The 24,564-nt window shown below is 40.2% G+C and overlaps 1 protein-coding gene across 13 annotated transcripts in view; it reads right to left on the bottom strand.

Moving 5' to 3' along the window:
* The window catches only part of JAKMIP2 (janus kinase and microtubule interacting protein 2), a 51,698-nt gene extending 30,512 nt beyond the window's left edge, over nt 1–21,186 (bottom strand). For 2 of the 13 annotated variants that reach the window (XM_067005417.1, XM_048057242.2), the window contains exons 1-3: nt 10,646–10,894; nt 6,300–7,697; nt 2,141–2,410 (exon numbers count right to left, since the gene is read on the bottom strand). In XM_067005417.1, coding sequence (XP_066861518.1) covers nt 2,141–2,269 — 129 coding nt within the window. In that variant the 5' untranslated portion in view covers nt 2,270–2,410; nt 6,300–7,697; nt 10,646–10,894. Of the gene's footprint in view, nt 1–2,140; nt 2,411–6,299; nt 9,461–10,645; nt 10,895–20,533; nt 20,908–21,047 lie in introns of those variants that run through there. The other 11 variants (XM_067005412.1, XM_067005411.1, XM_067005413.1 and 8 more) reach the window with 11 other exon arrangements.
* Nucleotides 21,187–24,564: the final 3,378 nt, after the last annotated feature.

The following is a 24,564-nucleotide window of genomic DNA, read 5'->3' as shown; positions in this document are numbered from 1 at the left end:
AGGGTCTTGTGGTAGAAAGATTACTATATTTGAAGTAACGTGAAAGAGACCTGCTCAATGAAAGACCACAAGGGTCCTCTCTGGATTCAGTGATAGAGTGAATTTCTTGCTAGTAGAGACAGGAAAATTCAAAGATCCTATTGGTTTGAACCCTTTGTGGGATGAACAATTTCTTAAAACTCCTTCTGATGTTGTGTGACTGTCCATTTTGGCATCCTATTTTTAACATCATTTTGCAAATGAGGTTGTACTAAGATGTATATTCTAAATCTGCTTATGTCTAGGGAAAAAAGGGGGGAAAAGCTAAAATCTGATTTCTACATCACAATTAAAATTGCAGTGATAGCTGCTCCTCTAGATACAAATTGCAGAACATTTCAGAATTGTGATCTGCTTCCTGAGACTGTAGTTTTTAGCCCCTTGCTCCTCCATGATGACAATTCCTTTGATATCTGGAGCATTCAGTCCCATTTGGTCACAGGAACAGATGAGAGCACCTATGGATGGACCTCCTGAGAGGTACTGAAGCACAAGCAATTTCGTTGTTTTGTTCACGTTCTGCTCAGGTTCTTTCCATTGTTACTCTGAAGCACATTTAAATATATTTCAGGTAAGATTTTTTTTTTTCAGTTTTGAAGGCTTTACTACATTTGTTGCTCTCATTATTTAGACCCATCCTTGAAGTGATGTCTAGTAACAAAAACCAGCACTGGCAAGTACCATATCAAAATTCCATAGCTGCAATGATAAAAAACCAGCAAGAGTTAGAATATAGTGGAAAGCACTACAGAATCTCCCTCGGCCATCAGTTTTCTTATTGACCTCCTATGGCTCCTTAAGAAAATAACTAAGCCTTGCCTATGTGCAACATATGAATGACAGAGCTTGCAGGGAATACACAAAAGAAGCATTTTTACTTTCCAAGGCTGTCATGGACCATATGAAAGAAGAGGATGCAGAATGAGTTTGAAAGAATTATGGTATCTGCTTCCTTGTTTATCTTCACTGCTTGTAAAAGACAGATTGAAGATTGTCTTAATCTCACTCATGTTCAGGGAACTTTAGCAATTACCACATAAGGGTTTATTGCACAAAAGCTGCACTCTGCCTATAAAACACAGATGCACTGTGAGTGCCACTAGAAGCATCCCTAAATGATGAGGGAGCAGCACTTTGGAGAGCAAAATCTACACTGTTTTGCAAGGCCACGTCAGGATCACATGTGGGAAAACTGATGCTGCCTGCAAGGATTTTAGCAGAAGGTCTGCAGGGTTTATGCAGAATAGGTGTAAAATAACAGCCAGTATTTCATACTTGGATAACAACTGGCCCATTACCTTTTTACAGGCTACAAAGGCTGAAACAGTGTAACAAGATCTTAGTGTCTTTCAAGGGCTGCCCTAGTGCAGATGATGCAGGAAGAGAGTCAAGACATCAGCAGATGATGTAGGGGAGAGCTGAGGCTGCAGCCCACAGCCCTAAGGTGGTACCAAAGGCTTCTAAAGTTTATGTGAGGAACCTCAAACCTTCACAGGTATGAACAGACAGGGCCATGGCTATACCCTCTGCACATGATACTCAGCGGGCTTTTGACTAACTTTGGATATCAGACTGTAATGCTGACAGACCATTGGTACCTGAACAAGCTTGAAATAATGTATACATACCTTAATGTACAAAATACAGTTCGGCTGCATTGCAGATAGATTACAAGGATCCACATGGAATTTCATGCTATACATTTAAGAACTACTTCACTCTACTTTGAAATAAAGACATATCTTGCTGAAATATATTCAAAAATTCACTTATTCAAAAACAGCAACAGTACACAATTTCTAGATGCTGGAAATTAAAAAATAATAATATAGTTAGAGACAATCTGAGTGGATAGTATGAAAAACACTAATTGGAATACGGCCAAAGATGTTACAAAAAGTATACCGTTCCATTTGAGGGCCAAAGTCTTATTAAACTTGTACCTTGGTATTTTACTGAGGTCTTTTCCACTGAAGCAGCAGCACATCATACCACTGTTCTAGAGAAGAGTTGCATCTGTTGATTTCTGTGACACTGTTTTTTTCATGTGTTTCTTTCCTTCAGTGCAGACACTTTTATTTAAAACCAAACCCTCACTCACCTTAGATTTCTCCTGGTGCAGCTCAATTTGAATGTCTGTTAGCTTGGTCCTGAGTTCCTCATTGGCAGCCTGTAGGGCAAGAATCAGTGCCTCAGGCTTTTCGCCCTTGCTACGTCCTTTTTTTGACATGATTTCTTATCAGTGAGAGTCCATGTGTTTACTTCTTTCAAATGTGGACTGCCATCTTTTTCTGTTCCTTTCTGTACCAGTTATTTTAACACCTACTGCCTGGCAATCCTTAAGGTTCTGTCCTCAGCTGCTTTGGAAGCCCTGTGAGAAATAAGACATACTATTATTTATCAGTGGACACTGCAACATGACAGCTCACATGGCTATGGAACACAAGATAGCTCACTTCTCCAAACACTGCAATCTCTGCAAGTCTGAAAACCTGCAAGGGAGATCCCAGCACAACCAGGCTTCCTTATGCAAGTCTGACATAGTGGTGGAGATTTCATACATGCCCTTTTCTTTTTCTCATAAAGGGGCACCATGCAAAGAAGATACAAGTTTGTTTACCATAAGGATTAATGATGTTGAGACTACAGGATTGGAGAGGACAGGTCATTTAATCCAAGCCTTACAGTCTGGGATAACCACAAAGCAGGCATTTTAGTCTGAAGAATCTATCTACAATCTCTTCCTGCTACCCTTCCCAACCCTTGAACTCTCCCAAGATCCTGTGCCAAACTCAGACTTTCATACAACATTCCTACAGTCTACTACAAGAGAGAAGCGCTGAAGTCCTCATTAGCATTCTGGGTCTCTGTAGAAGCAGAAAACGAATGACATGCAAAAGCCCATATCAGACTAGAATTTGTCACCTATGCCATTTTTAAGGGAATGCAAAAAAACTAACCAACAGTTTCTGTCAACTAAATTTTGGGGAAAATTCTGTCCTAAGTCAAAATGATATGGTAAGCATAAATCCAAGCACATCAGCAAGATACGCAGATAGGGAAGTGAAGGTGGGTTGTTGTTTGTTTGTTTGTTTTCCGTATCACTGGGAATATGAGTATCCCTCTGTCCTGCAAGTCCCATGTACTTTTTTTTTTTTTAAACATTTTTCTTATTAGTTATTAGCACAGACTGACAGCCTTGGATAAAGAGGTATTCTGTCTACCCACAAAATAAGTGTGGATTTAATAAGCTTCCTAGAAATTTCTGTATCTGTCTCTCAGCGCTAAGCAGGGATTGAGATGGTGCCATGTTCATGCTCACATAGTCAGTCTGCCTTTCCTGACACATTCACAAAACCTGCAGAAATTACATACATCTTTTGAGATGAAAGCAGAATCCTCAATAAAGAATGTCATTGTGAATTGAACAAAGCAAATTCACTCCTTCTTGCTGTGTTGATCTTGCTGTTCTGAAAATACTGTACTATATCAGCCAGGGCTTCATATGCTGCTCCCTGTTATAATACCTCTGAAATCCTGGAACTGTGTTGTATATACACACTATAAATGGGCGCAGGATCTGATCCATCCTTCCCACAGTGCCTCATATTCAAAACTGGTAACAAAAGATCCAATCAAGCTAGTTACATGAAAGACTTTTTCTTCAGTAGGGCTGCAACAGTACAACATCAGAACTGAGCCTGCTTTCAGTGCAAGTGACAGAGAAAGAAAATGGTCTTTGGAAAGCAGTTAATAAAATGGCTTGTTCTTCTCACATACCATGTGACACAGCACAGCCCTGGAACATCTTATATAGTTCTGGCCAGGAAAAAAATCAGACCATATGGGACAGAAATGGTCAAGAAAGCAGAAATCTTTGACTGTCAATGCCAAATGATGATTTGTTTGAGTTTGAACAACAGCTCATGCTTTCGCCAGATTAGCCATGCGAAGGATGGCTTTGGAGAAAGAAAACAGTACACAAGCGAATCAGTAAAGACAACAGATTAAAATTAACAGGATAAGATTTCCTGAATGGGGAAAATGCTTCTTTGCTGTGTTGTTTAAGACCCTCAACCACTCCAGAGACTCCTCTGTCCCAGAGGCCCGTTCAGCAGAGAGCAGAGAGGCTTTGATAGTTGTGATATGCTGTAGTGTTGCGATAATACAAACTTCTACTAATGCACCAGGACCATACTGTTCACAATCCTTACCACACTGAGCTGGCCACACAACTCTTCACTGGACAACTGATTTGCCAGTATGCTGCAACAGAGCTATTAAATAAACAGAGTGTAACTGGTACACAAGAACACACAGCCATAACAGAGGTAATCCCAAGGCAGTGTTATCAGAGTGCTGTCATACAACCAGTGTCACCACACAATGTCAGATATTACATTAACTAGGAATAACTTCCAGAGCCAGACTCTGTTCTGGTTTACTGCAAGGAATTGGCCAAGTTTACTGGCACTTTTGGGAAGTAGTTTCAATGAAACACACAAAAATCATTCACTAATTGCAAAACATCAAGTTAGAGTGCATATTCTTCCTGTTTCCCATGACTATAATCACTGGTAAACAGCAGTATAACATGGATTTTTAGTGATCAATAGGGCTTAATGAACATTATTTTAGTAGTATATATTCTAGATAAACTAAAAAATAATTAGCAAATAGAAAAATAGAGCATATTACTTTAGTATCAAGATTGTCTCAATGGAATAAGAAAATATGGATATTCAAAAGCAAAAGGAACCTAAAGATGCTCTTTGTGACATTAAGATTAATGAATGTATAGTGGAAGTACTTAAACAGAACACTAATGCCCCTATGATTTTTTAGTTTGGAGTAGCTTTTTTATTTATTTAATCTGCTGTTTTACTGGTTCAACAAAGAATACTGCTTTGGGATAGAATTTCAATATATCTTTAAAACAAAAGCAACTATATAAATGTAACATAAAAATGCACTGGAGAGACCTACAGCAAATTCATTAGTAGCCCATAATTTCCTCAACTGCATTCATAATTTGATGATAATGTTAACTTCATGATTCTTTTAAAAAAAAGGCCATGTGAGCAATCTCCATTAATTTTCCACAAATCAACTTGCATGGCATGTACAGCACTTCAACACACTGATGAGCATAACTTGTACTTATCACAGTTTTGCACCCACAATTAATTTTCAAATGAAAGATGGCATCTCTGACTCCAGTTATCAACCTTTTTCTCTTAGAGGCGTTCATCTTTCTCATCATTCTCCAATACATCACTAACATCACACTCTTCCAAGAGGCACTTGGGTCCTCTCAGGTATGCTGTATTGAATTCTGTTTTCCTGTTGGTGTCCCCAGAACAATTTGAAAGCATCTCTATCCACTGTATGAGCATTTCTTGTGTCAGTCAAGGACGTGGCAACATGGTGTATATGCCTCTCATTCTGCAGACCACATGAGTACACTCAGAGGTGCTTTAAAATGCCGAACTTGCAGAGGGACTCTCCAAAGTCACTCTGGCCATGGCTGTATCTCTACTTGCAGACTTACAAAACAGAAAGAAACTCAACATGTTTGCGCTTCAAGCAACAGTGCCCATCAGTTGGTATAACCCTCACTGTCAGATCTACTAGTTGTCTGCACACCTTGCCTCTTCAAGTGGCCTAACTGTTTTCTTGCTAAGTTGCTTCCAGAATTCCTTTTAACAAGAAGCTTTGAATGTATGGTCTGACACAGACTGATAATCTTTCCTAGGTTGAGTTATGTCTACTTAGAAACAACGAGTCACTTATGCTTCACAGAAATAAGACTGAATGCTGTTGGATCCAAGTGTAGAGATCAGTGGGAGGACTGCAGTGAAGGTCCTTCATTAATCTAGTTTCAGATTTGGGGTCCTGAGCCCTGCTTCGGTCTACTCTAGAAAAATAGACATAAATATCTATTGACTATATATTGCAGATCACACTCTAGTGAGACTGACTGGCTGCAGCAGCACTTAAGAAAACCTAGTGTAATTTAACGCAAGCTAGAGACAATTCTGCTGGAACACAATATGATCTTGTGGGTAAAGCAGAGACCATGATGCACAACTTCCAGGTTCTTTTCTCATCCCTTCCACTCCTGTATATGTACTTTCCTTAACATTCCAGTAACATCACTCCAGAGAGCCCATTCTGTAAGCTGTTTTCCACTGCCATTATTTATTTTCCCAGTTAAGTACCTTTTAAGATCAGACACATTTGATTCAATGGTATCTTACCAATAGCTAACATGGTTTATGTTAACCAACTGAAACACAAGGCTTTGAAGAATGGCTTCAATCAACAGTGATCCTAAACATGAAACAAAGACCAAAAAGTAATCATTAAAGAACAAATTTAGAATTACAGGCAAGAGAAGTAGAATTATTACTCACTTAAAGGGAAATGTTGCTGGCACTGTCAGTTAAAGTCTATAAAGGTAAGATGACTTTGGTGAATGCAGTTTTAGTAATATTTAGCACAACCTTTGAATAACTTCTGCAAGTCTCTTACTACGCAATCTATTGTTTATGTTTGTATGTTATATTGTTATGTTCGGTCATTCCACTGAATTTTCCTATTTTCAGATGGAACACCTCAACATGAAATAATGAAAATACATGAAAAATTAAATAGTAGCAAAAAAAAAAAAAAAAAGAGCTTTCAGAATTATCATGCTATGTCAACCTTGCATTTAACAAAACAGATTTTGAAAATAGAGGCATTTTTGTTAGGAGAGGAATTCCATTTTTTTACCACTCAGCAATTCATTTAGAATCAACACATGGCACAGGCAACTGGACTGGGGGACACTAGTGTCCATCCTCAAAAATCAGACACTAACTATAAAGTAATAAGACAAGCTGTCACAACAGTCTGGTTGCCTTTAATGTCATCCTCTGGCCAGCCTCCTCTACAAAACAGTTGGTAGTCTGTGGTGAGACAGGCAGGACTTGTACTTGATGAGGGGCAATTTTTCACTATAGGAGGGAAATATATTTTTCATCAGCAAAGTGTCTGTTTTCATTGACAGCCTCATTTGCAGGGCCAGACATCTTCCTTTAGGCAATAGTGCCTTCTGTGTGAATGAGTTGGAGTAAATTCATAAGCACATGGAACAGGTATGATTAAGAGTTCATTATGAGTGTGATTTATCTCGTGCCTGTGAAGGGGGAGAGGAAAGCATTATGGTTTAACCCGGCAGATGGCTAAGCACCACACAGCCGTTCATTCATCCTCCCCCTTCAGTGGGATGGGGGAGAGAATCAAAAAAAAGTAAAAGCTTGTGGACTGAGATAAAGACAGCTTAATAGGACAGAAAAGAAATACTAATAACAATAATAATAGTAATGGTAATGGTAATAATAATGTGTGCAAAACAAGTGATGCACAATGCAATTGCTCACCACCTGCTGACCAATGCCCAGCCCCTCCCCGAGCAGCGGTCCCCCCAGCCTGGCCAGCCACCCCATATTAACTGTTCAGCATGATGTCATATGGCATGGAATATCCCTTTGGCCAGTTTAGGTCAGCTGTCCTGGGTCTGTCCCCTTCCAGCTCTTTGTGCATCCCCAGCCTCCTCACTGGCAGGGCAGTATGAGAAGCTGAAAAGTCCTTGGCTTTGCGTAAGCACTACTCTGCAAAAATTAAAACATCAGCTCGTTATCAACATTATTTTCATTCTAAATCCAAAACACAACACCATACCAGCTACTAGGAGGAAAATTAACTCTATCCTAGCCAAAACCAAGGCAAAAAGGAAAGATATTGCCACCTTCAAATGACCTCCTCAGCATCCAGCATAATTAAAAAGGGATATAGTTACTCTTTGGGAAGCTGTATCTTTTCACCTATCAAGGTCACCTACCCTTTGAGATGGAAGGGCATAGTGAGTTTGTCCATATTGGATCATATTGCTTTTAATGCACAAAGCTTGATATTTATGCCAAATCGTTAGTATTATTCGCATTTCTAAATACCTGCTTTACCAAAGCTTGTGTGCAGACCCTTGCAGACTACAATGAGGTAATAACCTTCCTTATAAATCCCTGGTATACCACGTCCCCCACAGGGTGCCAATTATATTGCTGAAGAACACTGTCCCAGCAGTCTGCTGTGGAAATCTAGGCAAGTGAGGAGGCTCATTTCACCTGCTGCCATGTCCTTACTACACTTGCAACTTTACACTTGTACTTGCAATTCCAAAAGAGTGAAGGGAGCCAGGTAGATGTACTGATTCTCAGCAGCACACATGATCAAACCCTAGATTTTAAGTCCAAGAAGAAACAGCTTCAGTCCTTAGGTAAACAAACTCCTTTGACTTTAGTGGAATGAACCCTTTGGGTATATAGATCTCCCTATGAAGTACACAGTGCATAGTGCAGATATCATAAGGCATATCTGTCAAGGAAATTAAAAACATCATAACATTCCCAGATTGTGAGAATGATGTTACCCTATTAACTGTTTCAAATTCTGGTGGCATATTTGGCCATGCAGCTATTTAGAGATTGCAAGAAGCATCTGTCGGATGTCTGTAAGCAAAAAGACCATCAGAATTGTTTATGATGAATGGCTGCCAAGTACAATAGCAACAGGAGCATCTCCTATCAGCTTTGCCCTCTTCTAGCACTTGCTAGTAGAATGTGTAGGAATTATTGAAGCCCTCAGAGCCATGAAAATACCTAGTTAAGCAAAAGCTTGCTTAAAAAAAAATCAAAAAACCCTATGGGCAGATTTCAATCCAAGATAACAGGATTAAGTCCATTCCTAAAGCATAATAAATTCAGTCTGGAACCCACAAGGAGAGATTCCATTTTGCTCCTTTCCCTAGAAAATCCATCCACTGGATTCTTGAGTAAAAGCACCACACATTTTCTTTGAGATGCACCTTCAATGAAAGTCTAAATGAATTCCTTGAAGAATTTGCCACACTTTTTATGAGAAGAAGCAACACATTGCTACAGGCTGTGAAGAATTTATCAGCAAGAAATCATGGCTATACTTGAATACTTGAACTTGATTAGATTTGCTACTGTATGAAAAAAGTATGTCGTTTGAATCTCATTTTTGTTCTTGTTGTTTTGAGATCAATTCAAGCTTAGCTGCATGATATAAGCATGTAGAAGAAGTTTGTTCATATTCACACTCCCAGAGGTTCAAAGCAAGTGCGCGGATAACACTGTACTTCGTCCCATGGCAGAACATGTTTTAAAAAGAAAATGCTTCAAGGCAAGCACTCTGTAATCTTTAACATTATATGTAAAAAGACAAGTGCAACTCGATGAGCAATCCCACTAAAAGCTTCTTCTTACCTAGTCTGTTTAATCTTCTGTTTTCATCCCTTCCTACAAATTTCACTCATTGCTATTACTTTTCTTTTTTCTTCCATGCTTTCCTTTTTTAATTCCCTCCCCCCCCCCCTTTTTTTTTTAATTTCCCTTTGTCCTAGCTTTTTTTTCTTTTCCATTGCATTCTAGGCTAACTTTCTGTGTGGGTTTGGTCATATGCTAGCAAAAGTAGAGAGGAAAAATTCCTACTCCTGATCCCAGAAAATATGGGACTCTGAAGCTGTTCTGAGCTTAAGAGCAGTGTTTCCAATCCAGTACTTCATTTCAAAGTGATTGTTACATTCTAATATTTGTGGTATTAATAGTCTGAACAAGTATGTTTGTCTTAGAGTTCATATTAACTGTTCAATTAACTATCACTGAAAGGAATGAACTTCATTGGGTTCTGAATATTTGAGGATGGGAAGAGGAGAAAATTCTTCCAAGCCAAGAAACCTACTTTTTGAGATCTGTCCCCAGTTACAGCTTGCTGGTAGATTTTCCACCTCTAGTTCATATTTTTTTCTTCTGCAAGTAGCCATAAGTGAAAGGGTGTGCAAACAAATGTAAAATAATTCTAGGGTGACTTTTTCTGTACTGTTTCCTTGTTATGTGCTATGTGCAGTTAATGTTATGGAAAAGGCTGCTGATATTGCGCATGTTGATTTGAAAACTTTGCTCAGAACTCAACACACACAAAAGTTCAGATAAATTTTCCAGATTCAAGCAGTACCATTTCCGTATCCGTAACAAAGGCAAAATAAATAAGGTTACAAAAAGCAGGTCAGGTCTTGAAATCAAACTTCTGAATAGCAAATATGTCACATTCAAAGTAGTAATCAATTACTGTTCTTCATACAGTAAATGTAGTACAAAATAAGTTTGTACAATGCTCTCAGACATATGGTTTGGTTTTGGGTCCTGTGTGCAGCCAGGAGTTGGACTCAATGATCCTTGTGGGCCCCTTCCAACTTGGGATATTCTGTGATTATTCCTTTATCTGAAGTGGTGAGGAAACTGCTCTGGATTTTGCTCCTAATGATAACCTATGGCAATTCCAAACTGTCTTCAACTTCTAAGTTGGTGAAGGCAACCAGAACAGATTAGTAGGGACAGAATTTATCTGGTAACAGGCTTCCCACCAGAGTTGTCCCTGAAGTTGCCTTGGCAGTCAGTTCAGATATGCTTGCTTGTTAAGGTTGAGTCACACCCCTTATCTAAAAGGATATAGAAGAAAACAATCCCATTAAAGATACCTGAAATTTGGGGTGGGGTGGAGTTCAGCAGCCTGAAGGAATGTCTTCTCATTGTATTCTTCATGGCTAGAATATCATGCAAACTAGACTCAGACACATTTCACTGGATATCCTTATTAGCATGACCACCAAGTGGGCTCAGAACCAAACAGCAACACTGAGCAAGTCGTATATCCGACGTGGTCCAGAGGTGAATCCAGGGGAAGTACTCTGGGTTTGCAGACAGTTAGTTATATGGAAGATTTTTTTCTAAAAAAAAAAAAAAAAAAAAAAAGCAACAGTATAAAGCCCTCACTTCTGTCTTCCCGTGTTAAAATGCAAAAAAATCACTACTATCATACCAAAAATTAATTTGACAGGTTGGGGTCAGGCTATTTCAAAACAATCTGTCTTTAGGTAAGGCTTTGTCATGACAGTTGAAGGTCCAAAACTGGCTCCTTTCTCTGTTTGGGCTTCTGCTGAATGAGACACATTGCACAAAATACCTTTCCAGTCTCACTGGAATAATAGCGCAAGCGCAGGAGAAACAGCGCACTCTTTGTGGGGGATGTCCAGCCAAGTATGAAGAGGCACGAGCGCACACCAATCAAACAGCCGTAGGCATATATGCTCCAGTTTGCACATATGACAAGCAAGCCTGTATTTATATCATGGAAACTGCTTCGGGCCTCATCAGGAAAAGAGCTGAGGCTATAATTCTCTTACAGTGTTTTAACAGTTCCCTGCTTTACTCTCCCCATTTGTAACAGGAATCTTAACCACTTTATCTTGTTTTACTGTAATAAAGATTAGAGGAATCTAGCCAGACCATTTTTGTCTTCTGAACCATGACTTTACTTTTTGCACGAATTACATACAAGACTAAGACATCTAAGACTACAGCAGTGAGCTCCATGTGAAACACAAGGAGTTCTTACTCAAAGATCAAAGAACACAGGTTTTTATGGCTATCTTTAGCAAACTGATACAAATGCAAGCATGATCAGTATTTTTTTTAGAAAAGCAATAACATGACAATTTCCACAGAATTTAGAAAATCAATTCAAATCCTTTAAAACATATTCTAAAGTATAACCCTTCCTTTCAGCAAAGCAAGGTGTCTCATGTGCCAAATTTGGTGTACTCCTGAGTAAGAGTGTTGGTCTGTTTGGGTCTGCACACAAAACCCTTAAGTCTCAACACAGGAATAACCTTGACTATGAGTGAACCAAAACACACGCTATGTCTCCTGAGGAACAAGTATATATACATCCCCTCAAAGTGGCAGAGACCAGAGTGCAGGCATCTGGCAAAGGCAAAACTGAAAGCAAGCATATGCTCATAATATCCTTTTGCACAGACAGAGAAATCATCTAATCCTGATGACTCTTTCATCATCTAGACTTTGAACACACAATAGAAATTACCTCCCTGTCCCCCCTCCCCCCGACAAAAAATAAATAAATAAATAAAAACACTAAGAATGTCTACTCCTGCCTATTTTGTGCCCAAACACTCAGTGGAATTTGGGACTAAGTATCTTTAAAATATATAGACATACCCTGCACTCCTGGGTTTCCACTTTAACATCTCAAAGTTCAGAACTAGAAACCTTGAGCTCTGTTCCTTGTAGTAACTAAGACAGCAGCAGCAGATTAGTATCGCACCCTCTTGTTTAGCTTCTTCCGTTTTCCAGTCAGCATCTGATGCATCTGCAGCTGATGTCTCACCAATTATAATTCACAAGTTGGATGATCAAGTGACAAAGATGCATTGCTTTTGAGGACCTAATCCCATCTATTCATAATTCTAGAAAGCCTCTAAGGCTACTGGGCTTCCAAATAAATTGTGCTTAGCTATATAAAGTAGCTTTCACAAAGGAAGGATACTGACCATTAAATCGAAGGCACAGGCAATGCAAGATGTTAATCACAAGTGTTTACTATTAAGGAGTAATATCTTACAATCTGCCACAGGATGAGAAATTAGTACCAACACTTTAGAAGGATAAGAACCTGGCATACAAATGGTGCAGGGAATGGCAAGATTATTCTGTAATGTAACCATTAGGGTTTTGGTTCTACTAACTTTGGTTCTACTAACATATAGAACACTAACATTTGGTTCTTAACTGTATGAAATAAAATTCAGGACATTAGACAAACATCATAATCATCACTTTCATGTGACAGCATTATTATTATTCCCACTTGTGGGTGTTAGCAGAGAGAATGTTTGATGTTTGGGGCAAACATCGATACATCTCTTTGGAGATGGGCAAAGAACTGAAAGATGAAAACTGCAAAGAAGGGTTAGGGCAGACTCCTCAACAGTGTTGAAGCTTTGCAGGAACAATCAGTACTCTGATACTAGATTCCAGACAAGCTTTCCTGCATTATTGTCAGGATGCACATTATTTTGCATCTTCTAGTGGGATTTGAATAAATCCAAAATTAAGTCTTTGCTTTGTCTTATTTACCAATTTTCATCTATGCTTTACATTGGTTCAGAATAAAATTCAAGTGTGAATTATTGCATTCCATGCTGTGCATGTTATGTCACATAATGAAATAAATGATTAATGGAAACTGCGATTAAAAGCACGATCTGTATTATCTTAGTATGAAATCATAATACAGCATCCCAAGATCAAAGAAAAAACTTAGCTCAGACTTGCTACAAATATTTGCATGCCTTTATACAATTCTATTCTATATTTTTTTATAGACAGAACATGACAAATTTCATGTGCTAGCAGCTTAAATGTGTTTTATTCTACCAAATGGTGATAAATAGCTCTTCAGAACAAATCCTAACCACTTTGGCTTTTGACTATACAGAAATCATAGTGTGATAGATAATTTTTTAATCAATACCACAATAATTTTGAGGAATATTCAAATGTCTTCAGAACTAAACTCAAAATATCTATCCCTCAGATTCAGGCTCCACACAAGGAATACAGGATGAATCTGGTGCTGCTAGGCTGCTAAAATTACCATTGGCTCTTGCTCTAAAACATGAACCAAAAATCCCTATCCAAGTTGCTGGCAGCACCATGGAAACATTCAAAAGGGGACAGAAGCATTATTGTTATCTGCAGCAAAGCTGAGGAGCTTTTTTTAAACATTTTAAATATTAAACCAATATTCTATTATTCTGTGGCTAAAATACCATCTCTTTTTTAAACAAGTGTTTTCTTAGAAGTTACCATGAAGCATACTACCAATAAATAAGTGAAATCCTTCCCTATCCTGAAAGGAAATAGAAATTTCCCAGACTCAACAGAGTGAAATATACATGGACACAGATAAGACACATGACTGAAGAATAACAGAATTGTCAAGAAAATTATGCACTCCATCAACTTGCCCAGCTCATTGCACAATGGGGTCTAAAAAAACATTTCAGTGTTTCTGCACTTTTTAGTGTTACTCTAGGCCCATTTTTGGTTTACTGAAAAGACATTTTGTACAGGTATTTTACACAAGTAGAATTGCACTCAAACACTGCCAGAGACAACACATGGAGCCTGAAAGAGAAACATTGCAAGTCACGGAATTTATAGCATGAGGCCGTCCTTCCTTTGATTTTGATTTCAATAAGCCAGCAAAACCATCTTTTATTTAATCAAAATGCATATAAACAAGAAAACAACAAACAGTGAGGGAAATGTTCATGTCCCATTTGTGTCTTGTAGAAACACTTCCTTTTTCTTTCCAAGGTCATAGCCCTCATTATCTATTGTCTTACAAGCATCAGAGGAGGATATTTTGTGTTCACTATTAAAAATTGTGAGATATTTAAGTAACTTTGCTATTAAAAGCACCAGATAACTTGTGAGAGTTTTTGCCATTTTTAGCTCAACTCTTGCTACAGCTGATGAAGATAGATTTAGATAAGATGTCAGACTGCATAAGAAAACTCAGTGTTCTGGCCTCCTGTGTTCACTTCTAACATTTAACAATGTGGATCTCTACGATGACTTTTTTTCTTTTCTGAATACCTTGCTTCTGACCAGATCACTACATTCTTGCAGCTCAATATAACTTCAAAATATGTATTTTCTACTTCCACTGTATCACTGTCAATGTCCTGCAGAACCTGATGTACACACTTCTCTAATTTCCCATGTCCTGTATCCCACTTAGCCTTTCATTACATTACCTGGGAAAATAATCTGAATGTTCCCATTACCATGGGTTATACTCCAAGCTATGCAAAACCTAAGCCAATTGGAATTAAAGCTTGTCTTCAGATCAGCTTTTCAGCAGAAATGTGAATATCTATGTGAACATCCTGTTAGCAATTTCCATTCATCTTTAACAGTCAAAATGCCTTTAAAAATAAAAAACCTCAGAAGAAATATTCACTAGAAACACTCAGATTATTCACTTACAGAAATATTGTTACCAGAGCTGGTCTTTTTCATTTCTGATTTGTTGTAAATCTTACTCTTCTATTGTATGTTGCAAGATAGGTTCCCTCAAGACCTCTACAGTCTATGAGCTTTTTAACAATGGCCCTTAATAGGCAGGTAACATTAGAAATCTTCTTTTCCATCAAAGTCATTAATCAGCTGAGGTACAAGGAACTGTTATTTGCTGCCCTCCCAACAAAACAAATTAAAGAACACCATACCATGTTTCATCACGCGTACTGTAGTTCTATTCATAATGAGATGAACAGAACTCAACAAATATAAAATAAAATAAAAGTCAGGAAAAAGCAAAACTTGCATTACATGTAGAATTACTCTTTACAGGTTATTAATCAGAAAATGCTCATGAAATTTACACGAAGATTTTTAGCTGAACTGTGCTGCTTTAAAAATGGAAGCATCAGCTAGTATTGGTCAGGGCATTCTCCACCTATGTAAGTAGGTGATGGGTGGGATTCTCAGCTGGCAAAAGTGTAAGCATGAAACAGCACCCATTAAACCCAGATGAGATACTGGGTCATACATGACATGACAAAGTAGAAAAAACAAAAAGGTCTCATTTATAAGACATTCAGGATACTGTCTTGAGCACCCAGATTTCCATTAAGGCTGCATCTGAAACCAGAAAAAAATATCTATGGCAATTTCATAGAGATTTTAATACGCATTAAGCTACTGTATAACATTTCAAATCAATTTCCAAGGACAATGCTTACATCTTCACTGACTTCACCTAACACAGGTTAACAGGCAGATCACTGACACTGACTGTATATTCCAAGAAAAGGCAACATGCAGGTCATTCTGTGACCTAAAACATACACAAAGCAGTACAAAAGGGATCTGCTAACACAGAACCTTGCAACCACAAGCCAAATACCGCTCAGTTAGTAATACTTAACACTGAATCTGCATGGATGCTTATTTGCTATTAGTTGTGACTCTAAAACACTTGGCACTCTCTCATCTTACAGGTTAATTCTTAAAAACATTGCCAATTTAATTAAAGTAACCATTCATTTAGTTATAAGCAACCAAATAGTAACTAACACAATTGTTCTCTCAGCTGTAGATTACTAAATGTTCTTCAAGTGCAAAAGTCCTCAAACATTCTTCATTTTTCTGAAAGAAATTATAACTGACTATAATTTCCAGTCAGGGGCAGAAAATGGAAAAGGGATGTTACTAAGTGTCATATAAAATTAGAGCAGATTCTCCTAGCTGATTCTCCAAAAATGACTGCATCTCATTTTGTTCCTCTCCAACACACATTGGCAGAAAATAGCAGCTCAGAGAACCTTGAATATTAAGTACAAATAAACACCAGGTAAAAAAAAGAATGACTTACCTAAGAATAACAGACCTTCAGAAACAAAAATAGCATTTGGGTTCATGAAAATATAATTAGAAAGTAATTGCATATTGTGTATTAATACAATTTTATTTTTATTTTTTTAATTCTTCACTGCAGTATTTGTACACCAATCCTACAACAAATACATGCAAAACAATACAGTATTGATTATAATTAATTTCTATCTATCACTTGCAACATTAGAAGTTCTAATGATTTTGCATGCGCTATAGAAATGAATAATGAAAAATATTTCTGCATCAATTTTAAAAGAAAATCAACTTAGTGAATTTCAGTAAACTAGTGCACATGGAGGAAAAAGAAGCCCAGAAGCTCTGACTCTACCATTTCTCCCAACTTCATTTGATCACTCATAACTGATTACTCTAAGCTACCTTGGGAATTCAGTGCAATTTTAAGTTGGACATTTGGATGGCTTTTATTTACAGCCCATGCAATGTAAGGCTTAACAATTCTTTCCCCCTAGCTGCTTAAAAAAAATTATAATAAACATTTTCAACAAAATACAACAAATAGTTTGACAAATGAAGTACAAGTGTCAAACAGTAACTCGAAGATAAAACCTCCCTGGTGCTGATAGGAGGAATTCATAATGTAAAAACGAGAGAAAACTTGCGCTTTAGCATCAGCAGTCATCAATTAACTTAAATCAGTCATTTTGTTATTTTTGATAAAATATATTTAATCTGAGATCATGTTAAAAATGATGATGCAAAGTATAACATTACAGAAGATCTGGCTTACCATAGCAGCTGTTCTATCTAAACCATTTCCTTAGGTACCTTCGATTGCTTTATTGTTAATCACAGGTATATTTTATCTAAAGTTAGAAATATAATATAATATGTGGTCTACCCAGTCTTCATTTGTATTCATTATTTGTCGGCATCTGTTAAACAGTTAACTGAGGGGTTTCTCATTATGCAGCCATATACTAAAATAGTTTCTGCATTTGCCTCTTTCTCATTTAACTATGCTATGTAGATTGTCACACCAATTAGTTCACTGTGCTTTTATTTTGACAATAGCTGATTCAGACTATTTAACATAGGAACAGGCTGTGATGTCCAAATACGATCTTCCAAATAAACAACACAGGCCCTAAAGTTTCCAGGATGTGTGACGGTTTCTCAGCGATCCGCCAGTGATCCGAATTCATGGCAAACAAATCATACAACAGGAATTTTAGTGATCTGAACTGAAAGCCTGCATTCGTGAAAGTGCTTGCATGTTATTATTTTTCCTTTAAAGTTCATTGGATATTTCAGAATCCAATCTGCAGGCTGTGATCAACACAGTTTTTCTGTTGTATACCAAGACGTTGCCAAATACACTCATTTCAACTTGACAGCATTCAGTGTGGCGAGACCATAGAGTTTTCTCATGACATGCTGATGAATATTCTGTTTAGAGCCCCACCTCCCGGAGCAAAGAAATTAGATCAGGGAAAGTTTTTTAGTCCTCATATTTTAAAGGAGAAATTCAAATAGACCTTAAAGATACAGAAACTAGAAGTACTACATAAATGACATTTTAATGCCGTCATGGATTCTGAATGTTGAAAGTTGATGACACAGAGTCACCCTAAAGCTTTGCACAGATGTAGATGACGACTAAAGAGAAGGCATCAGAGAATCCATCTCTGAGGATGGGAGGACAAGATTGTTGTAATCTGGTATAGACCAGATTTTCAAGTGGTACAGATATATATGAGAACTTTGAAAAAGCTACTTCCTGGGAATTAAAGTGAGCTATTAGTTTAGAAACACACATTGCAAACATGCCATTCCAAATTCAGCTAAAATAACTTTTTGACTTGAATTTAAGCATTTGTTTTGTAGTCCTGTAACCCACATATTGCATTGCCATGCACAAAGGTAACACAGAAATTTGTCTGAACCCCAAAAATATGACAGACTCAAAAGTGACCCGAAATTCAGGTATCTAGTAAGGACTATTTGCTGTGTCACAATTTCACAAAGAAAACAGAAAGCACAAATGCTGACCACAATGCAAACTGACCATGACTCAGTAGTGAAAGACTAGTTGTAAACATGTTCAGTCCCATAGCTCAGTTAAAAAGGAAAAAAAAAAAGTTATAATTTACAACTACTTGGATGTCAACCACTTGAGCTACACTTGAGCTATATCTGAGAGTACAATCCAACACCATACTTTTTCTTTTACAGTTAGAAGACTATTTTTAAATAGTTTTGAAACCACAGTAGCAATTGTCTCTTGAATGGATGAATAGAAATCAAAATTGAAAATGATTCATTTTGCCAGTTATGTTTCGTGGCATTTTTCTTGAATACCCTGATGTCACTCATCCTTTGTAATGACAGAGAAGTTATGCTGCATCTTTCCAGCAACATTAAAGTCTCGATAACAAATGGTCTAGCATATCCCACCATACATTTACAAATGACAACTGCCACTTGTCTCCCCTACACACAACCATGTTCTAGCTGTACCTTATGTTCAATTCCTAATAAGTAGCACAAAGTAGCTCTTATTCAAAAGTCTAGCTGGAAACAGCCAACGGAAGCAGAGGAATCATCAGAAACCACTGAAAGATGACAGGGACAAGGTTATCAGAAGGGAGGCTGAGACAGATCATTAGTATTTGCAATATCACACAGACTAAAGTTAAGCTCTGGGCAGACACTGTAAAAATACCTGGCTCAAATTCATCTCCAAGGTCAGGACCATGTTTCTCTACCTGAGGCACTAACAGATTTTCAGTCCAAGATCAGCAAGTCAGAAATGATGTAGCATCCATCAGAGGCAGCCTGCTCCTTCAGCTCTGCTGGTGACCAGGTAATCCCAGCAGTCCACTGCATTGACCCAGTGCTGGAAAGCAGCAAAGCCCAAGGGCAGAGCAACAGCTCCTGGCAGCCAACTCTACCAGGCAACTCCAATCAAAATCCCAACAGAAACTTTCCAGCCTTTCCTCCCCCAGGCTCCTTCTCAGGATTTTGTTCACTGTGTAAGTAAGGGTGGAACTGGCTGCAACCCCCTTAACTTCATCACATCTCTTTGGTCCATGGTGACTTTTGATTGCTACAAATCTACTTATAGAGCCCATACCTTGCTTCCTCTTCAACAATTAACAGCTAACCACTCTCAGACTTCACCAATACCATAACCATTCCCAGAAAACCTGTTAGAATCACCACAGATTTACCTCACTCAAGCACAAATTTAAATCTGGTCAAGTGCCAGCAAAGCTTGCATTTACAGCACAAAAGATCCAGATTTGAAATTCGTATTGTGGAGCAGCAGGCCAGATCAATAGAAACAAAACCTGAGACAGAGCAGAAGCAATAAACCTAACATCATTTCCTGAAATGGACAAAGACTCTGCTTACTAGACTGGGCATTATAAGTCTAGTAAGACTAGGCATAGTATATGCACAAGTGAAGAATTTGACCCAGCAAACGAGAGACATAGAGAATGAGATTGCAACATGTCACCTCAGTGTAATGCATAGGGCAGTATCAGAACGCAAAAGTTGTAACAATGCATCCCATTATATTTTTCCTTACAAAAGTTCAAATTAATCTTTTAAAACATATACCTCTCTATGTTTCTAGCCTATGAGATACTCAGCATCTTATATATATATACATATACATATTCACAGAAAAAAAAAATAGAAACAGACTACAAATGACTATTTAATGCCACAAAAAATCAGCCCAAATGCAAGACCTAGATTTGTCTTAAGTAGCCATAATGAAGTGAAGGACAGCATCCGGTAATTTAAGAATAAATTGCACATCAGCCCAAGTGGCATGTTTCATCAGTTAATGATTGGGAAAAAAAAGACGTGTTGCACATACAAAGAGATGCAGCTTCTGGTGTCTCTGTATGCAAAGGAGAATGTATTCATACACACATCCACAAATGCACCAACCCTGAGAGTCCAAAACATGTACAGGTGCATTTCTGAAAAGACTTGCTCAGAAAGAAACCTTGTGCAATACCGTTTATACAAACAAATGGAATAGGCAAAGATGCATTGCGAGTAAAAATAAACCAGGGGAGTGCCTTTACAGCCGCTCTCCGCTCAGCTGCGCTTATACCCACCCGCAGATGCCATCTCACTGAGGCCCAGCCCAGGCTCTGCTGGCTGTGACTCTCCGCACATCAAATTCAGCCCTTAGAAGATTCCCTCCACTGTAACCAGCAATCATGCCCGGCACGCCGCGTTTTGCAGTGAGGAAGGCAAGACAATGACCAACCTGGAACACAATGGTGCAGGACGGGAGGGCGGCTGAGGTGGATCTCGGCACAGCTGCCGGCGGCATCCTGCCACACCTCTCCCTCTGCCTCCTCTCCACCACCTCCATCTCTGCCTCTCCATCTCCATCTCTCCTCTGCATCATCTCCACCTGCCTCCTCCCCATCACCTCGGCCTCCATCTCACCGCCATCGCTCGCCCTCCCCCGCCGCGCCGCACCGCGCCGCCCCGGGCCGGCCCCCCGCTCCGCCGCCCTCGCCCCGGCCCCGCAGCCGGCCGAAGTCATTGCTCCGGCGCCGCGGGGAGCGGGCAGCCCCTGCGCGGGACCCGGCGCTCCTCCGGGAGGCCGCCGCCGCTCACCGTGCCGCGGCCCGGGGAGGATGCTGAGCGGCGAGGCGCGGGCGCGGCGCATCCATCTTCCCGCCGCCGCGGCGGCTCCAGCGCCCAGCCCCGGCCGCTGCCGGCCTCCTGCGCACCGACGCTGAGGGCGGGCGCCCGCCCCGCCGCCTCCCCGCGGCGGAGGCCTGCGCTGCCGGGCCGGGGTCTGCGGCAGGCACCGCCCCGCCGCCGCCGCAGCGCCGCGCGCCCGCCGCCATGGCAACGCCGCGGCAGAAGGGGCGCGAGGCCGCGGGCCCCGGCGAGCGCCGGCGGCGGGGCCGCGGGAGCGGCCCCGAGGGGAGGAAGCGGCGGAGGGGCGGGAAGGGGCTGCGGCGGCGCCCGTCGCGGCCGAGTGGCCCCGCGGCAGCAGCAGGGCGCGGGCCGGGGGCTCCCTCGCGGAGCGGGCCCCGCAGCCGGCTGCGCGGGCCGGGCGGAGCCGCGCGCAACCGGCCCGGCCGGGCGGCGTCCGCGCCGCTCGGGCGCGGGTCGGCGCCGCGCAGCGGACTCGGCGGGGGCGGGCGGCCGCGCGGGCCGCTGCGCTCGGAGCTCCCCGCTGCTTGCTCCCGCGAAACGGCGCCGCGGGCTGGAAAGCCGCCCTCCGACGGGCGGCGGCGGTTTGCGTCGAACGGGCCCGCACCTCGGCGGGTAACACGTTCAAGCCCAGGCTGACAGAATGGGAACTGCTCGTATGCCCGAATAAGCTGCCAGCTCTCGTGCTTCTTTGTGTCGTCCAACCCCCGGAGAGGCAGTCACGAGAGCGATGGGCGCGGAGGCACATACTCCTCGGTTTCTTCAGATGCTTCCTCGTCTCCATCCTTTTGAATACTGACAGGGGTATCCCTGAAAGAGTTCGGTAGGCTACTGCTAATAAACACATCAAGAATTCCAATTGTTATCCTTTTGGCGCTTTACACAGAAGACAAACGTGGCTGCTAAGCCTGGTCAGATAAAGCATCAGCTTTTCTGCAAAAACAGGCTTTTCTTTTTGTGGGCCAACTGAAGACAAACACGCTTGGGTTGGTTTGTTTCTTTTTGCTAAGCACACCAAGACGCAGGAAACAAAAACGTTTGAAAACTAGAAGATGGCTTAGTTGGCTACTGGGTTTGCAGATTATCTCCACTCTGTGAAGCAGTTTCCTGGTGAATCAGTGACAAAATAAGAACGAAACTAGTGACAAAGACACCGAATTTTGAGTCATCCACCCTTAATACCAAATTCCATCAGAGCGCCTAATAACTGGTTGCCAATCCTTACTTTAAGTGCCAGTGTTTCAAACCTTTACCATGAAATCTTTCAGGAAGAAAAAAAGGAAAAAACAGCACTAGAAACCTAGAAACAAAGGTCTCAGAGTAAAGGGGCAGGCATTGTATGCCCAGCTGATGGCAGAGCAGTCTGTCCCAGCTTCAGCTTCCTCACTCTAAAGTGGTGGCATTTAATTTTTCTCAGATCAGTTTAACATATTCAGTGATTTTTTTCCTTTAATTCAGTGGGATCTGCAACATGATACTAAGGGCAAGAGCATTAGATACATATAGTTTAGCATTACACTTACCAAATAACACAATAAGCTCCCCGGTTCAACCTCACATGAACTCTGTCCTTACACACCTGAACTTGAATCAAAAGGAAAAGCCCTTGCCCCATGACAAACTCTAAGAGCTCTAAGTGGAAGATGCTATAAATGGGCTTTACAGAACTAGTGTTTTCATAAGAAATTCCCCAGGGGCAGTTAACACATTCAGTGACTGAAGAAAACTTCAATGCCCAAGAAAAAGCAAGGTCCCATTTAAAAAGTTTTAAAAGCTGCTGCCTGATTATGTCTAGCATAAATGTTCGATTTTTCCTAACTTTTTTACTGAATATATAGCTCTGGAAATGGCCTTTTTAAAGACTAGTACAGTGGCTGTACTAGATAAATGGAAGGTCTGAAGCACATGGAAAAGGGAAAACGCTACTACAAACACTATAAAGATGTATAAAGCGGCATGACTCCTCTGGGCCTGCAAGCACAGAGAGACTACAAAATTAGCCTCACAGGATCTGGCAAGCTCCATACAGTGTCCTATCGGCTCCCGTGGCAAACAGCAAAATAGCTTCAAAATATTCCCCTTCTGTCTGTGGGCTTCTTAGGAGGCAAGGCTGCAGCACTGCCCATTCTTGCTGCTCCACAGGCCTGAAATGGAGGTACAGGTGATATGGAAGTGACATCCAGGACTGTCACAGCCACTCTATCCCCTTTCTCTTGCTCTGGCTGGAGGTCACAGCCTTCTGTCTAGTGTAATGTGCTCCTAAGAAATACCAGTGGACCAAGGCAAGCCACGACTATGGCTCTAAACTTCTCCAAGGCAGGAAAGGCAGCCTGGTCTGATGAGCCCAGGTCCTACCATCATTTTACAGGGTTGTTCGTGCTTTACATCCTAACACTTGAAGCTGAACACCAAGACACAAAATGGCTTGTTTTACAGGGTGATCCCCCAAACGAGGATAGATTGAAGAGATGTAGTTATACCTACTAATAGTATTGCTGATTTCAGTAACAACCTTTCAAGCATGTTAAGCACAGAAGTACTTGAGGAGAGATGAATAGTTAAGTACTATGACTGAACAAGGACAAAAACAATGTAGAAGAAAGATTGTGTACGTCAGTACTGCAGAACACATACCTATTTAGAAACCAGTTTATTTCCAAAATGTAATCCTATGACGCATGACTTTAAGTTGTAGATGTGACTGATGTTAAAACCAGTATCTCCTTTAGAGATCTATGAATATAGTAACAAAATAAAACGCAAAGATTTCCATGCAAATGCTCACAAAGTATCAAGAAACAAACATTAATAGCTCTACATAATCACAATCATTCCTCAAAAGCATGTAGAGTTTGAAAGTTGCTCTTCAATGCCTCCTGTATTATAATACTTTCCTAGGTAATAATTATTGATGATAAATATAAAGCTTATTTGTTTTACCAGAAGGGAAAGACAGAACTAGTACATTTGTTCTGCTGTATGAGTTGTGTAACGTATATTAAACTTGCTGTTTAGGTGGCACAAGAACTGATCATTAACTGTTGCTAGAAACTACTGATTTTTTTTGTCACTGATGTTTGCAACATGGGACACTTTTATGCTATGTATTATAATAGAAAACTAGTAGACTGGCTTGTGATTCTAAACATACTGATAGGCCATATTCCAAAACAAGGAAGTCCCATTGAATTTTCAGTCTTAAGACAGTAACCTATACCTATGTGTAGTTTTTGCCTTATTTTTAACAAATCACTCTGACCTTGCGCAACTAATGTCATTATCACCAAGGATTTTCATATTTCCAGAACTGGCATAGCATAGCAGACATATCAATCAGCACATTTTCACCAAACACAAGTTTCTGAACTTGGCTATAAGTGCCATTATCTCTGTTAGGAATAAGGGAGACAAAATGATGAGCTCAGTTCTTCCTGGGCTGTTGAGTATCCTCACAACCAAACTTAGACAT

This window comes from Anser cygnoides, chromosome 14 (assembly GCF_040182565.1).
Source record: "Anser cygnoides isolate HZ-2024a breed goose chromosome 14, Taihu_goose_T2T_genome, whole genome shotgun sequence".
NCBI classification, from domain to species: Eukaryota; Metazoa; Chordata; class Aves; order Anseriformes; family Anatidae; genus Anser; species Anser cygnoides.
This window is presented reverse-complemented; position numbering and strand designations above follow the sequence as displayed.